This window comes from Rhineura floridana, chromosome 7, assembly GCF_030035675.1.
Source record: "Rhineura floridana isolate rRhiFlo1 chromosome 7, rRhiFlo1.hap2, whole genome shotgun sequence".
Classification (NCBI taxonomy): domain Eukaryota; kingdom Metazoa; phylum Chordata; class Lepidosauria; order Squamata; family Rhineuridae; genus Rhineura; species Rhineura floridana.
The window spans coordinates 134872956-134889082 of NC_084486.1; the positions used below are offsets into that span (position 1 = coordinate 134872956).

At 42.7% G+C, this 16127-nt stretch overlaps 1 protein-coding gene across 9 annotated transcripts in view; it reads left to right on the forward strand.

The window, feature by feature from the left end:
* The window catches only part of FNDC3B (fibronectin type III domain containing 3B), a 389419-nt gene that overhangs the window by 361410 nt on the left and 11882 nt on the right, over nt 1–16127 (forward strand). Inside the window, exon 26 of one of the 9 annotated variants that reach the window (XM_061637337.1) lies at nt 7679–7815. The exons of the other annotated variants lie outside the window; for them this stretch is intronic. Coding sequence (XP_061493321.1) covers nt 7679–7684 — 6 coding nt within the window. The 3' untranslated portion in view covers nt 7685–7815. Of the gene's footprint in view, nt 1–7678; nt 7816–16127 lie in introns of those variants that run through there. 9 annotated transcript variants of the gene reach the window in all.

A 16127-nucleotide genomic window follows, 5' to 3' on the forward strand; every position in this document is an offset into this window, starting at 1 on the left:
CCCCATGGCATCCATTGTGTAATTGGCACCCATAGCACTTTCTCAAAATTTCAAATGTTCCCATTGGCACTGGCCTAAAAGGGCTGTTGCCTCCTACAATTTGCAATCCTGTTCTGAATTGGGATAACTGGCCCATGAAATGAGATGGCTTATATGGCAATTAAAATAGAATGCAATGATGTGCAAAAAAAAATAGATAAAAAGACGTCCCTGACAGAACTGCTTACAATCAAATAAACATCCAGTCAGTCATTCCATTTCAGGGAAAGCCTTCCCAAGGCAGCTCATGAAGTAGTAACACCATAACATTTATCAAAACATAACTTAGGTGTGGGGACCTTTGGCCCTCCAGATGTTGCTGAACTACAATTCTCATCAGCCCCAGCAAGCAAGGCCAATAGCCTGGGATGATGAAGTTCAACAATATCTGAAGGGCCAAAGGTTTCCCACAGCTGACATAACACAGAAACACAGTCTTTACTAAAACAGTAAAGCATAACATAACCCCAGCAGCTAAAATTAAGATATTTTATTTATTTATAAATGTATTTGTATACCACTACTTCATTAAAAACATCAAAGCGGTTTACAACATGTTAAAAACAGCAACAACTATGGAATAACAAACATTTAAAATACATTAAAAACAAAGGTCAATTGTTATGAAAAAAGCATCTTCTTAATTGCCTGCATAAGCCTGGCAGAACAGAATGTTTCTCAGCAGGCACTTAAAAGTTAAAACAGAAGGCGCTTGCTAAATCTCTGTCGGCAGAGCATTCCAGGTAACCAGGCTGAAGACACTGAAGGCTCAATTTCATGTCAGTGTTAAATGAGCTTCTCCAACTCGGGGGACCACCAAAGTTGCTCCTGCAGATTATCTCAGTGATCGAGGTGGGATACAAAGATTCAGGCATTCCCTAAAATACTCAGAACCTAAATTGTTCAGGGCTTTGTAAATTAATACAAGGACCTTGAACCTGGCTCGGTAGCAGATGGACAACCAGTGCAGATGTTTTCAAAGTGGTGTCACATATTGGCGACCATGAGCTCTCATCAGCAGTCTGGCTGCTGCATTTTACACCAGCTGGAGCTTCCCAGTCAGAGCCAAGGGCAACCCCACATAGAGTTACAGTAATCCAGCCTCAAGGTTACCAACGCATGGACTACAGAGGTCAGGCTATCCCTGTCCAGGAATGGATGTAGCTAACAACAAGACAAAACTGATAAAAGGGACTCCTAGCCACAGTGGATATTTGGGCCTCTAGTGACAAAGATGAATCCAGGAGTACCTTAGGCTACAGACCTGGTCCTTCAGAGGAAGCATAACTGCATCCAGAACAGGTAGCCTGCCTGCCTCCCAGACATGGGAACCACCTACCCAAAGAGCCTCTGTCTTCCCAGATATGAAAGATAGCAACATCTTAAATTCATAGCACTAAAGGGGTAATTAACAGCAGCTTAAAAGGAGTGGGGTAGGGCCATTTAAAAACCAGCGGAGTAAGGCCTATGCATACTTGCGTAGTGAGTGAAGGGTCAGTAGAAGGAAGAGGAGAACCAGCCAATTCTACATAGTGATCAAGTAGAATGGTGACAGAATAATACGGCTCTGAGAGGGAAGGATCTAAACTATAGTTCTCCCAGTCAGTCCAATGGCCACTCAACATGACAATCAGTTTCTTAATTAATGTGTGTATTGGGTTTGATAAGAGCCAGTGTGGTATAGTGGTTAAGGTGCTGGACTACGACCTGGGAGACCAGAGTTCGAATCCCCACACAGCCATGAAGTTCACTGGGTGACCTTGGGCCAATCACTGCCTCTCAGCCTCAGAGGAAAATGAAAATGTACTGCCTTCAAGTTGATCCCGACTTATCGCGACCCTATGAATAGCGTTTTCATGGTAAGCGGTATTCAGAGGTGGTTTACCATTGCCTTCCTCTGAGGGTGAGAGGCAGTGACTGGCCCAAGGTCCCCAGTGAGCTTCATGGCTGTGTGGGGATTCAAACCCTGGTCTCCCAGGTCGTAGTCCAACACCTTAACCACTACACCACACTGCAATGGTAAACCCCCTCTGAATACCGCTTACCATGAAAACCCTATTCATAGGGTCGCCATAAGTCAGGATTGACTTGAAGGCAATCCATTTCCATTTCCATTGGGTTTGACAACTGGCTGCATTCTCGTTTTTCAGCCGAAAGGTTGCTGCAGTCAGCAGGTGACATTTGCCTTGACATCAGCGTTGCCAACTGCTGATGTCTAAAGATTAAGCTGCTGTTAAGACACAAAAGCAAAAAAAAACTCTTTTTTTTTAGGTGTCAATTGTAGGCTGGTATCCAAAGTAAAACTAAGGTTAAGCTTCCATCAGGACAATTTCTCCTTGCATGACAGAACAATCTTCCCCTCTGCCCCCTCCCCGGTGTGCCCCCTAAATTTGCTTGTGGGTAAAATAAAAAGTATTTCTATATAGCCAATTCATGTAAAATATCAAAGTGGTATACAATATATACAAAATAAAAAATAAAACACCATAACAATACAAAATAATCATTAAAATGACTGGCTAATCAAGACAGCATAAACAGCTGCATAGACCTCTTGGCATAAAAAGATCATCAGGAGACACCTGGAAGTCAAAAACAAGGACACTTGCTGAATCTCTGCTTGAAGTGTGTTCCACAGCATTGGGCTGGCGACACAAAGTGCCTGACTTCTAGTTGAGGCCAGTCTGTAACGCGGACAACTAACAGCACTCTTCCAGATTACCTTAGTGACTGAGCTGGAATTTTTTTATTATTGTTATTATTATTATTGTTATTATTATTGTTGTTGTTGTTGTTATTGTTATTATTATTATTACACCCTTCTTTCCAGGGCAGCAAATAAAAACACTACAAAACATCTTAAAAACAGAGTTTAAAGTATAAAAATATTTTTTTAAAGCTTTAAAAACATCTTAAAAAGTAGTTCCAACACAGACTGGGATACGGTCTCTACTTAAAAGGTTGAAAGAGGAAGGTTGTCAGGCGACCCTTTAGGTATCCTGGAGCCAAGTTGTTCAGGGCTTTGTATACAAGAAACTTGATAGTCTGCTTTTCAACATAGACTAAAGTTCTCAAAGCTGCAGTATTAGAAACTTACATTATATTAGACAAAAACAAAAACATTCTTGTGGAAAATAACAAAAAACATCATTTTCCAAAATGAAGAACAAATTCAGCAGAGTGTCAGAGGGCAAGAGAGCATGTATGCACAGGGAACAAATCAAAAGCCCTTAATAAAAAGGAAAAGGGATGGAGAAAACAGGGCCATCTACATGAAAGATTAAAATAGCACAGCAAATGGAGATTGATTCTTCAGAATTTTTCAAATTGCACCCTGAGCTGGTGGCTTAGGTAGTTAATTAACAAGGGTGGTCCAATTCAACAAAGAAATCCTAATAGCGTCAGATGTGCTACAGTGAAAGTGGCCGTGTATGAAATAATAGTGCCCTTTTAGTGCTAGGAAATGTAATATTCCCACTGTTGAGAGATGATGTTAAGAGATGACATTTAGGCAGCCTGTAGCCAAGTGAATGAGACCCACACATTTACTGTGCATGATCTAGAAAGACATTTGGTTCCCTGTCTCCATTTGCCGCTGTTTGTGGGGATCTGTTTACAGCCAATGCCCTCTCTATGTAATTGGCAGAACGTGTTGCTGGTAACCGACAGAGAGGACGACATGGCTGTGACTAGCTCTGTTTGATTTTATCTCAATGACTGTTACTTGCATCTTTGCACATTTACCGTTGAGGTTAGGCTTTTGTTTTGAGGAAAGGGGCAAGGAGGCTTGAGTCTGTGTGAATGAAAAGAGGCAAAGGCTTTCCTGCAAAATAGAAACAATAAGCGAAATGCTTGTTCCCAATAAAGTGGCTGAAACTTTTGACTGCCTCCCAGAGCAGCTGCTCAGCTTAAGGATAACGGCAAGGCCAAGCTGTAAGAAAGCTGGGGATGTGCTTGGATCACTTTGTTATAAGCAGGAAGTGTGTGGCAACATGCTGCTTTTTATTTTTTTAATCAGAGGAATTCTATTTAGCTTTAATGCGCCAAAGTTTGGGGGTGCTTCTCCTCTCCCCTGCCCCCACCAGTCCTATTGGTAGAATAGGTTGCGAGATTTATTGCTGATTTTTAGCTGTTAGCCTTTGCAACATGGATATAAAAAACAGTAAACACCATAAATGAGATGTGATATCACATTGAACAGCTAGCAATAAAACTAGTGTCAGTAAACCGCTACAGCATCCCCTGTAGATTGCATGAAGCTCACAAAATTAGTGCTTGCCTACAGACTCCCATGACATGTTTAATCTATTGAACTTTAAAGTGTCACAAGACTCTCTTGTCTGTTTTACTCCAAATTCATTCTATCCCCAAGTAGGGATGGAAGGATCTGTCAATTTCAGTTCTCTCAGTTTCTCATTTTTCCAATCTTAAGGTCAGTTCTCCACATTTGTGCAGCAGTTTGCAATTAAAATCTCATGAAAATTCTGTATTTCTCCTCACACACACATTTTTGCATGCAGTTTTGATTAAGGTACACATTTTTGCAAGTGATATTTCCCAATAAAATTTATTTTTGTATGTTATTTTTAGTAATATATTCATTTTTATGCACATTTTCCCCTAATATATTCACTTTTGTAAACATTCTTTGGTTGGAGAATGGCATCCCAAAATTCAGGTAAGAATGAATTTTGAAGAATGGCTGTGTTTAGGTTCTCATATTGTTCTGGAAAGTGCAAATTTGATAGATTCAACTTTAAATGCGAACTGAATCAAATTTCTTCCCTGTCCTTATTCACAAGTGGCATTCTCTTTTATAAAAGTAGATCTAATTTTGGCAGAGAAACCTGCATACCTTGCTACATTACAAGTAACAGCTTGTTTTTGCTTATTAATAAGGTGTTCAGTCTTCTTTTTAGATCTTTCAAAGCTGTTCATAAAGAGGAATGGCCATTTGTGTCTGGACCCTGACAATAAGTGGCATAACAAATAACAATCTGATGGTTCTGTTCTGTCTCATTTGACCCACAAACACAAATCCTGTTCTCATTAGGTTCCTGCACTTGGTGTCCCTGATTACTGGTAAAACAAAGAAATAATCAAAACCATAGGAAGCTAGAATATTGTGTGTCTATTCCAAGCTCTGTTCAGGAGCCGGACAGAGGGAAAACAAGCATTTAAAACTAGAGTTTGACTTACACCAACCTTTTTGTCAGTGTAACTTCTGTTGGGTTGCTAGGTCATGTGGCCAAGCTGAATGGAGTTTGGAACAGGGGTAAGTCTTCCCTGTCCCCTCCTGCTCCTCCCCCGGAATGCCCTTTTTTCCTTTCTTTCTTTGAATCACTTTCAAGGGTTAAGGGCAATGCAGCACACTTAAAGTCCCTGAACACTTTTGGCTTCTGAAATTTCATTGGCATTGCCAGCTGTAAATGTTGCATCAAATGATTCTCTAAGACTAGCAGTCACTAAACCATTTGCCTAAGGAAGAAACCCCGTATTGCAAAGTGGAAACAAGAAGAGTGGATCCTAATGCTCCAATCAAAGCCCCATACCGAGAGCAAACATCAGTGCCCCAAACAATGAAATACCTCACACAATTTCTTTCTTGAATGGGTATAAAAAAGCAAAGGTGAACCGAGGTGCTCTGCCATATGTGAATATTACACACGTGTCTATATGTATTTATTCATTACGTTTATATTCTGTCATTCGAAGGAACTCAAAGCAGCATACATGGTTTTTCCTCCCAATACACATACTTTTATCCTGACAACAACCCTGTGAGGTAGGACAGGATGCAGACAAACTGGAATAGGTTCAGAGGAGGGCAACAAGGATGATCAGGGGATTGGAAACAAAGCCCTGTGTAGAGAGACTGAAAGAACTGGGCATGTTTAGCCTTGAGAAGACTGAGGGGAGATATGATAGCACTCTTCAAGTTCTTGAAAGGTTGTCACATAGAGGAGGGCCGGGATCTCTTCTCTATTGTCCCAGAGTGCAGGACATGGAATAATGGGCTCAAGTTGCAGGAAGCCAGATTTCGACTGGGCATCAGGAAAAACTTCCTAACTCTTAGAGCCATACGACAATGGAACCAATTAACTAGAGAGGTAGTGGGCTCTCCAACACTGGAGGCATTCAAGAGGCAGCTGGACAGCCATCTGTTGGGAATGCTTTCATTTGGATTCCTGCATTGAGCAGGGGGTTGGACTTGATGGCCTTATAGGCCCCTTCCAACTCTACTATTCTATGATTCTATGAGGTAGGTTAAGCTGAGAGAGTGGGCCAAGTGAACTTTATGGTTGAGTGGAGAACTCAACCTGGACCTCCCAGTCCTTTTGCAACACTAACCAGTATACCACACTGGCTCAATTTTATTCCAGGGAATCACTTGTGGGAGAATGGAATTTCTCAGGGGTGGGAGGGGGTTGTCCATCCTTAGCTGCAGTGTGGACTTGCCCAGGGATAGTGATGTGCATGAAGAGCTTTCAGTGTATAAATGGAGTTCCAACGAGTCACTTCCCCTAAGAAACGGTTCTGCAGTCCCTCCCCCTTCCCCCCCAATCCTGTAGTTTACTCCTTACAGAGCTATAACTCCCAGCACCCTTAACAAACTACAGTTCCCAGAAGGGCCAGGTGGGTGGGTGAGCTGGGTTGTGACCCAGGGCGCCAAGCTGAGCTGAGGGGGGGTGGCAAGCTGAGTTCAGTGGCTGTCTGCAGTGAGCTAGGGTATGAAAAAGCAAGTGTCTGTAAACATTTTTTCCAAGGTTCTACAGATTGGGTACCAACAACAAAAATCTTCCTTTAATTAGCTTTAAAGTATGTTTCTTTTTCAATTTCCACTTGGATGTCATTTGCGCTAGGTTAAAATCAGTGGAGGGAAGGAGAACGCTACCTAGGAGTTCCAGACAAGTTGCCACTGGAGAGTAATTTTCAATTTTCTGTGGCAGTTATCATGGGAAAGACAGGAGTGGTGTGAGGCAGGCCTTAAGGGAGGAATCTTTCAGCAGGCCAGAACCAGAAGCCCTGTGAGACTGAGCTCCAGGAAGCAGAAAGACACTCTGCCAGAAGGGGTTTGGAATTTGGAGGTACTCAGAAGAAACACAACCCGATCCCTGTTCCCTTATCCCCGTATAAGAAAACAATGAAGCACGTCTATCATTCTGCTTGATCCTAGGGCAAGGAGGAGCTTCAAGCGAGAATTCTCACATGTAGTCCATGCATGCAGTGATCCTCGCATGTATCTCCCAGCTTTGTACACACATTAATGGGTTCTTGTAAGGGGCAGCAGCAGACCCCCCAATATCACCCCTGCACCTGGCCCCATAAACCCTCTGGGTAGCACTGCAGATCTGACCATGGGGCTTGGGGGTGCTGAAGGCACTCCTCGCCCAGGGCACTTTTTCTCCTAGGGCTGGCCCCGCTCCCAGGATTCTTGGAGAGGGAGTGTGCTTTAAATGTATGGTGTGTATACAGCCTTATTGTGAAGTTGATGTGGAGCTGTCCCTTTTATGGAATTGAATGTGGAAACCCTGCAAGTGCAAGAGCATAATGTAAACATCAAAGTCCACATGAGGCTCTGGAGTGGGGCAGCTGAACAAATTTAAAGTATGTTTTCCCAATTCTGATTGACATGCAGGTTTAGAAGCAGAAAAACGGAGAGCTGAAATTCGTATCGATCTTATGCCACATCCCAGGTTTTGCCTGAAATCAGAGACAGAATCACTTTTCACTTCCTCCTCTCCCGGCTGACTTGAAAAAACTTTGCTAGAAAAGAGGATTTTTATTATCAATGTGGATAAGTGTCTTTTGAAAGCCGCAAGCAGGAATAAGTAAATGTCTCTCAATCAATTGCAACCCTGAGTGGGATAATAACTCTTCCTTCTCAAGAACCATTTTGTTATATAAATGCCCCTTTTCCACGTTAGATTGTTATGGGTTTTATTTTTTACCGTAATATTGAGTGTAGCCTCCATATGTATTCTTTTGTCAGGACTGATGACCAGCATTGATCCCAGCTCTCATCTGTTGTGCTCTGCGTTTTTGCCTCTTAAACATCTTTCCCTCTGCTGCTTTAGCTGATTTGAGGAACAGTCACAAAGGAGAGTAATTCATTTTATATAGCGCTGCCGATGTGAAAAGTTTTCAAAAGTCCTTATGTTCATTAGGAATGGTATTGAAAATAAAACTGCCAATAGCTTGATGCAGTTGTACAAATCTATGGTCCAGCCACATTTGGAATACCTCAAAAAAAGGGTATTGTGGAGTTGGAAAAGGTTCAGAAAGGGGCAACCAAAATGATCAAGGAGTGGAGCGACTCCCCTGAGCGGAAAGGTTGCAACATTTGGGGCTTTTTACTTTAGAGAAAAGGTGAGTAAGAAGTGACATGATAGAAGTGTATAAAATTATGCATGTCATGGAGAAACTGGACAGAGAAAATATTTTCTCCCTCATAACAATAGAACTTGTGGACATCCAGTGAAGCTGAATGTTGGAAGATTCAGGACAGACAAAAGAAAGTGTGTCTTCACACAGCACATATTTAAACTTTGGAATTCAGTCCCACAGGAGGCAGTGATGGCCACCAACTTGGATGGCTTTAAAAGAGGATTAGACAGCTTAATGGAGGGAAAAGCTATTGATGTCTACTAGCCATGAAGGCAATACTCTGCCTCCATGGGTAGAGGCAGTATGCTTCCAAATGCTAGTTGCTGGAAACCACAGGAGGGCAGAGTGCTCTTTGCAGTCAGGTCCTGCTTGCGGGTTTCCCATGGGTATCTGGTTGGCTATTGTGAGAACAGCTGGACTAGATGGGCCATTTTTGTGCTGGACTAGATGGGTCATTAGCCTGGTCCAGCAGGCTCTTCTTATGTTCATATGCTGCGCATCACTTCTCTGCAGTGGCAGTTAGGACTGGGAACATATTATTATGCTCATAGTCACGCCATGCAAGCATAGGATTTGTGAGGGTACAGAACTTGACATCTTGTGCATCTGTATGTGGTATATATATTTAGAGAGAGGATGCTTCTAGCCCTTAAGACTATAATTATAGACTTGAAATAGACCTTAAATATATACATGAAGGGCAAATATTCCAGATGAATTGGAGTTGGATATAAGTGGCCTCTATACCGCTTTCCCTCCCCATGATGGTAAAAATTACACGGAGAAGCAAATTTTGGAGGGAGGGAGGTGAGCCATGAAATTCAGTTTTTAATTTAACTGTTTTAAAAGGGTAGCACTCACTTTCACTATTCTTTAAGGAAGGGGTAGCCACTGTGGTGTCCTCCAGATGTTTGGGACTGCAAATTCCATCAGCCCTAGCTTGCATGGCCAATAGCTAGGGGTAATGGGAGTTGTAGACCACAGCATTTTAAAGACATCACATTGGCTATGCCTACTATATTTTCCCTTGAAAAGTAGGGTATAAATACCATCCTAAATAAGGGATAATTCCTGGTTTCTGGACCCTGATCCTAGAAAAACACTGTCTCTATTTAATTTCTATTTTTGTCATTGGAGCATGCTTTGTTGAAACATTAGTGTGAGTTGACTGTGTCACCATTTTTCAGGTCTTATCTTCCAAACCCAGGTCTCTGGATGTTAAATCTCAAAGTGGCAGTGAATGCCTCTTGTCTCAAGTCCATATGTAGGTAAATAACATGCACATAAACACTAGATATCATGCAATGTGCAGCCTGCCATTTCACTTACTGTAGTTATGTTATTGAACTGTTGATAAAATATTGTTTGTAGCAGTGCTGGGCCAAAATATTTTTGTGCATTTCAGTGGGTGGGGCAAAAATGCACCCTGAAGAGTAGATCAAAATTTTAAGAATTTTTGAAAGTGGGGTGGTTCTTACCTTTAAGGACAAGGTGGACAAGGATATTTTTTCTGTCATGGTTTTTTAAGCATCCCCACCCTCCCCTCAGAAGAAGAGTGCTACTTCAAGCAGCAGCTTAGATGATGATGATGATTTATTAGTCATTTTTTACACAGAGATAGGAAGCCACAAATGAAAAGGCCCTCTCCCTTGTCACTACCCTCCTAGCCTTGCTCAGAGAGAGACCTGGAGAAGGGTGTCAGAATAAGATCTAAGGGTCCAGTTAGGTTTATATCAGGTGAGGCATTCCAAAAGATATTTTGGGTCCTAAGCCATAAAGAGTTTTATATAGGTCAAAGCTAGCACTTTGAATTGAGCTCATAAGTGTACAGGCAGCCAGTGTACACTCCTTCAGAAGGACCACCCGCCAACAGCATCTCAAGCTTGTCTGGATTAAGCTTCAGTTTCTTGGCCCTCGTCCAGTCTGTAATCACAACCAAGCACTGATTCAGCACATCCATTGCCCCATCTGCAGAAGATGAAAAGGAGAAATAGAGCTGGGTGTCATCAGCATAATGATGACAACACATTATTAACAGCATGACCATGTTTCTGGACCAGAATGACCCAGGAACAATGCTACATCATGAGTGATAGGATGTACTGGAAGCCCCTTATTTTGGGACACACGATGCCTTCAATTACTTCTTTGTTTACCTTCAGAGCATCCAAACAGATTTTAAAAAGCCAGGGTTCCACAGTGGATATTCATTAGCCTCTAGTCCATATGATGGACCACTCATTACTGTGGTGGTGCCTTAGCTGTGTCACCTCACTGGCCGTACCACAGTCGAGATTAGCCAGGAGCCTGCACATCAATTTCCCATTACAGTACAGAAAATCTCTAGACTCATAAGCACTTCCAGTTCAGGGCATCTCTGCAGCCCTATTTGGGCATTCTAACTCCTTTTGTGATGAGGGAGACTGGAGACAAACACACTAGCCTGCCCCTTCCCTGTCACTCACAAGAAATGTTCTGAAGGGGGGAGGCCTTTTCCACTCAGGTAGGCTCCCTGTATGATCTGGAACCTTGAATTCCCAGGGTTCTAAGTTGCATGGGAAGTACAGTAGGGCCCCACTCATACAGTGGGTTACATTCCAGACCCCCGCTGTAAAGCGGAACCCATTGAATAGAATGGTGCGCAATGCCCGAAAACCTCCATAAAAGTGGAACAAGTGCCGTATGAGTGGGGCTTTAGTCTAATTGAGACTGTTGTATTAGCGAAGCGCTGTAAAGTGAAGCGCTGTAATGCGGGGCCCTACTGTATGCACAAGCAAAGCTAACTCGCCAGCAGTCTTCTGCCTCCAGTTTGTGGAGGGCGGCAACGGGGGCGGGAGTGGTGGCAGAGCTAGCATGGTCATCCTGCTCTCACTGGTGTGATTCTAATTGTGTGGAGGACTGAAAGAACACCCATGCATGGCTTGTATGTGTACGTAAGATGCGCACCATGTTGGAATCAGGCCTTTTGTGTGGCAGCACCTACCCTTTGGAACTTCTTTCCATTACCTATCAGGCAGGAGTCGTCTCTGTTGTCCTTAAGTGGCAGCTGGTGGCTCTGGGGCAGTGGGACCTGTCAGTGGTGGCTGGTGGCTGCATGTTAGTGGGGCAGTGGGATCTCCTCCACGTTTTAGTCCAAACTTTCAAGGAGCTCCTTGAAAGTTCAGACTAAACCCCGGAGCAGATTCCACTGCTCCTCTAATATGGAGCCACCAGTCACCCCGGCACCTGTGGAAGACATTCCTCTTTCAACAAGCCTTCAAAGTGGAGGCTTTTATCCCAGGTGGTTTCTGGGTTGGATTTAAAATTGCTTTTTGTATCAGTTACTGCTTTCAGATAAGCAGTAGCTTTTACATATGCAATTTTTTCAAAATTAAATTGTGACATCACTTTGGGTTGCTTCATAGATAGCGATTCATAAATGAAGTAATACACAGTGAGAAGCCAGTGTGTGCAGACTAGTGAAACTTATGTTTAAAGCAGGAGTCACCAAACTTTTTGGGTCCATGAGCACGTTTGCAAATCAGAGTAACTGTTGTGGGTGGTTTCACACACGCATGGCTACAATAGAATGCTTTTCTGAAGCCTAATTTCAGGAGGAGGAGGGCACCCTGCTGGTGCCAAGGAAGGTCTTATCGGGCACATCGTGTCCTCTGTGGTCACCACATCGGTGACCCCTGGTTTAAAAGCATCACTCGGTCATGAAAGTCCCTAGATGCTCTTATGGGGAAATTGCTATCTCTCAGCCTCATTTCCTCATCTGCAGCACGGGAACAATAGCTGCAAGCATAATAATAATTTTAAAGCACTTTGCAATACATGACTGAAAGTGGTAAAGACCCACGAACCACGGAGAGGGCCTAGTTCTGATTTCTGACCTACAGTTTCCATTACTACATTTTGGTTGCCTGTTCAGATTATGACCAAGATACGTTTCATTTTATAAAATCACAATAAACTAAGCAATCACAATGAATTTGTAATTATTTGCTTGATACTCATATCATGGTAGTTAATTAGCTATGGCTTATTTTATATGCCAGCATAATTGAAGAACAGCACACACACACTGGCTTATCACCATTTCTGCCTTTCCTTGAACTTTGTGTACTGACACAAAGGCTGATGATAGGAATAACAAGGCAATTGTCCTCCTGTAGAACTCCTCCGCAGTTCACCTGCAAACACAGTCTGATCTTTGGAGAGACATTTTGCAGAATAGTTAAAAGATTTAGGGGGCTGGGTCAAGATGGTGAATTAAAAATCTCAATGTAGCATCATTAAAGAAAAGTCCACCCTCGGGAGGAGAAAAAGGTTATTAATAAATAAGAGTGGTTTTCAGCCAAATAGCAGCTCTGGTGCAAGGATTAGTGCTAGCACAGCTGGGCTTCTCCTCCCTGTAAATTGTTTCTTGATGTTCCCCCAACCCTCCAGAGCAGATTTGGAGACGGTGCAGGAAAAAGGGGCGTAGTCTTGTTGGGCTATCGCTAGGGATGGAACAAGCTGCCAAATTCAGTTCTCTGTTTCTCATTTTTCTAATGTTAAATTGAATTCTCCACATTTCTGCAGCAGTTTATGATTTTTTTAAAATCCTCATGAAAATCCTTTAGCATTTTAGTGCGATTTTGTCTTAATAAATACATTTTTCTGTGCGGTTTTGACTAATGTACACATTTTTTTGCAAGTAGTTTGTCCTAATATAATGCATCTTTGTATGTTATTTTCACCAATATATTCATTTTGGACACACTTTCCTCTAATATATGCATTTTTGTAAACATTGTTTGGATGGGGAACTTCATCACAAAATTCAGTTAACTGTGAATTTTGAAGGATATTTGTGTTTTGGTTCACATATTGTTTTGGAAAGTGTGGACTTGACAAATTTGGTTTTAAATGCAAACTTAATCAAATTTCTTGCCTATCCCTAGCTAGTGCTAATCCTTACACTAAGGCTATTATTTAATTAACTACCACCCTAAGTAGTTTTATTTAAGAATCAGGCCACAGGCACATCTAGTCCGGCATCCTTTTCCCACAGCAGCCAACCAGATACTTCTGAGAAGTCTGCAAGCTGGACATGAGAGCAACAGGCCTTTCTTGCTGTTGCTTCCCAGCAAGAGGAATACTGCCTGTGATCCTTGGGGTAGTGTACAACCATCATGACTAGTAGCCATTTATAGAGATAAAGAATGGGGAAAGCTTGGAATTGGAACAATCCTGTGTATGCCCCACTGGCCTCTGTTTTTTGTACATCTAAACTGGGGGGAGGACCAGTGGCTTGCTTGCCAAATGTGACATGTGGGCCCTCCCCATCTAATCCACAGTATCTGTTACCCCCATGCCCAGTAGCAGTTAAGACTTGAAAAGACAGTGTGGATGAGATTTGGACTGAGGAGATCAGGGTCAAATCCTTGAAGCTCCCTGGATTACCTTGAACCGCTCACTGTCTGTCCACCTACCCTACCTCACAGGGTTGTTTTGAGTATCGGACAGATACACCCATATCTATTCAAGAGTTATGAATAGACAGATGGACAGCAGTATAAACACATGCTGTAATGAAAATAGTTGTACTAGAGCAGCCTTTCCCAACTAGTGGGCCACCAGGTGTTGCTGGACCACAACTCCCATCAGCCCCAGCCAGCATTGCCAATGGTCAGGAAAGATGGGAATTGTGGTCCAACAACATCTGGTGGCCGACTAGTTGGGAAAGGCTGTACTAGAGTGTCTCCACAATGGGGAAAATGTGTAAGAATGGTGTATAATGAATAGTCTTCCGGGAGATCTAACAGTTCATGCTGATTCACCGTGAGCTGTACAGCATTTACTGAGAGAAACAAATTTACTGTCTTGTATGGACCTCATCATCCTGCTACCGAGGTAGAATTATCTTGTCTGTAGCCTTTATGTCAGTACACTTGAGAGGATCTTGGTAATGGGATCTGAGTCAAGTAAATGCACTGTAGTTTAAAGGAAAACACATCTAAGTGCTTTGCATAGAGCATCGCTAGCAAATTGCCAACAAAATGTTACCATTCTAATAAGAGCTATTTGTGACATGCATTCTCAGCAAGGTCAAGTCAGTGTTCAGGAGGCTGGGAAAGTTATCTGTAAACCCAGCTCCATCTTCCTTTTCATCTGACCCTGGTCTTGCAATCCTGGTGCTCTGGTGTCTTCTTGTTGCCCCTGACTGGGCTGGATGTGGCCAACTGAATCCAAGAAAGGCTGAATGGTCCACAGAGCCTGTGGCCAATGGGGTTGCGGATGGAGATGCCTTATACCTGATGCTGTTCATCCTTCCCTGAAAAGCAAAGTACTATCCAAGAAATCTCCACAGTTTGTAAGCACTAGAAAGTGTACAGAGCCTGCTTGGCAAACCTCTGTAAGTATAAGCAGCCTCTTTTCTCCAGAGTTTCCAGGAAAGGTGTGTTACTATAACATTCTCCTCTATTTCATCATTCATCGGATTGTTTCAAAATTAGTTCAAAATCTCTATAAAACTCACACTTCCACCTCAATCCTTTTGGTTGCTGAGTATAGTTGAACAAAGATCAACAAATTTTTTTAAACCCTGGGAGAAAACTCTTCTTATCCATGTTTAATTTATAGTTTTTTTAATTACTCTTCTTATGCATGCTACTGAAAAAGGAGTTGAAACATGTTCAAGGGATAACGGTATATACATAATATTAGTAACTTGTTTCCGTTTTTTATGTTTCTTACAAACATTTCCCAACATAAAATCAGTGTCACCTTACATTAATTGATTTTGAGTTTCAGTGTTTCAAAATAAAATATCACGCAGAATGAAATTACAATGTACCATTTGTAATTCAGTAATATGAGAGCGTTGGTCAGGGGTCTTTTGTAAGGCACTGTATTTCATCCTAACTCTATGCCTGCTTGTTCATTCCCTAGTCATTCACCACTTGTCCTGCTCTTGGAGTACAGAGAAACATAAGAAACTGCCTTATACTGAGTCAGGCCATTGGTCCATCTAGTTCACTGACTACCAGCGGATTTCCAGGGTCTCAGGCAGGAGTCTGTCCCAGGCTTAACTAGAGATGCATGGGATGGAATCGGGGACCTTCTGTGTGTAAAACTGATGCTCTGCCACTGAGCTACAACCCTTCCCCATACTTGTGGGCTAAGAAGAAACTTTTCTTTCCTGCCACCATTGCGTCTGCTGGGAGCCGTCCAGCAGAGCTGTTTCGAGTGGTCAGGGGTCTTTTAAACTCTGGCCCCCAGGAGGGTAATATAGACCACTCAACAGCCCGCTGTCAAGAATTTGCACGGCACTTTGCAGATAAAGTCGCTCAGATTCGCTCCGACTTGGACGCTAAAATTGATACAGTCTCAGGGGATGTAACTTTGGCCCCTGCTTGTCCAATAATAATGGATTCCTTTCAATTTGTACAGCCCGAGGATGTGGACAAGATCCTTGGAGAGGCAAGAGCCACCACATGTCTGCTGGATCCTTGCCCTTCCTGGCTTATCAAAAGTGCCAGAGGGGGACTGGCCGAGTGGGTGAGGGGAGTAGTTAATGCCTCTTTACAACAAGGCAGAATTCCATCGCGCCTAAAAGAGGCAGTTGTATGACCTTTGTTGAAAAAGCCCTCCCTGGATCCCTCTATAATGGGAAATTATTGGCCAGTCTCCAACATTCCATTTTTGGGCAAGGTAATAGAGCGTGTGGTGGC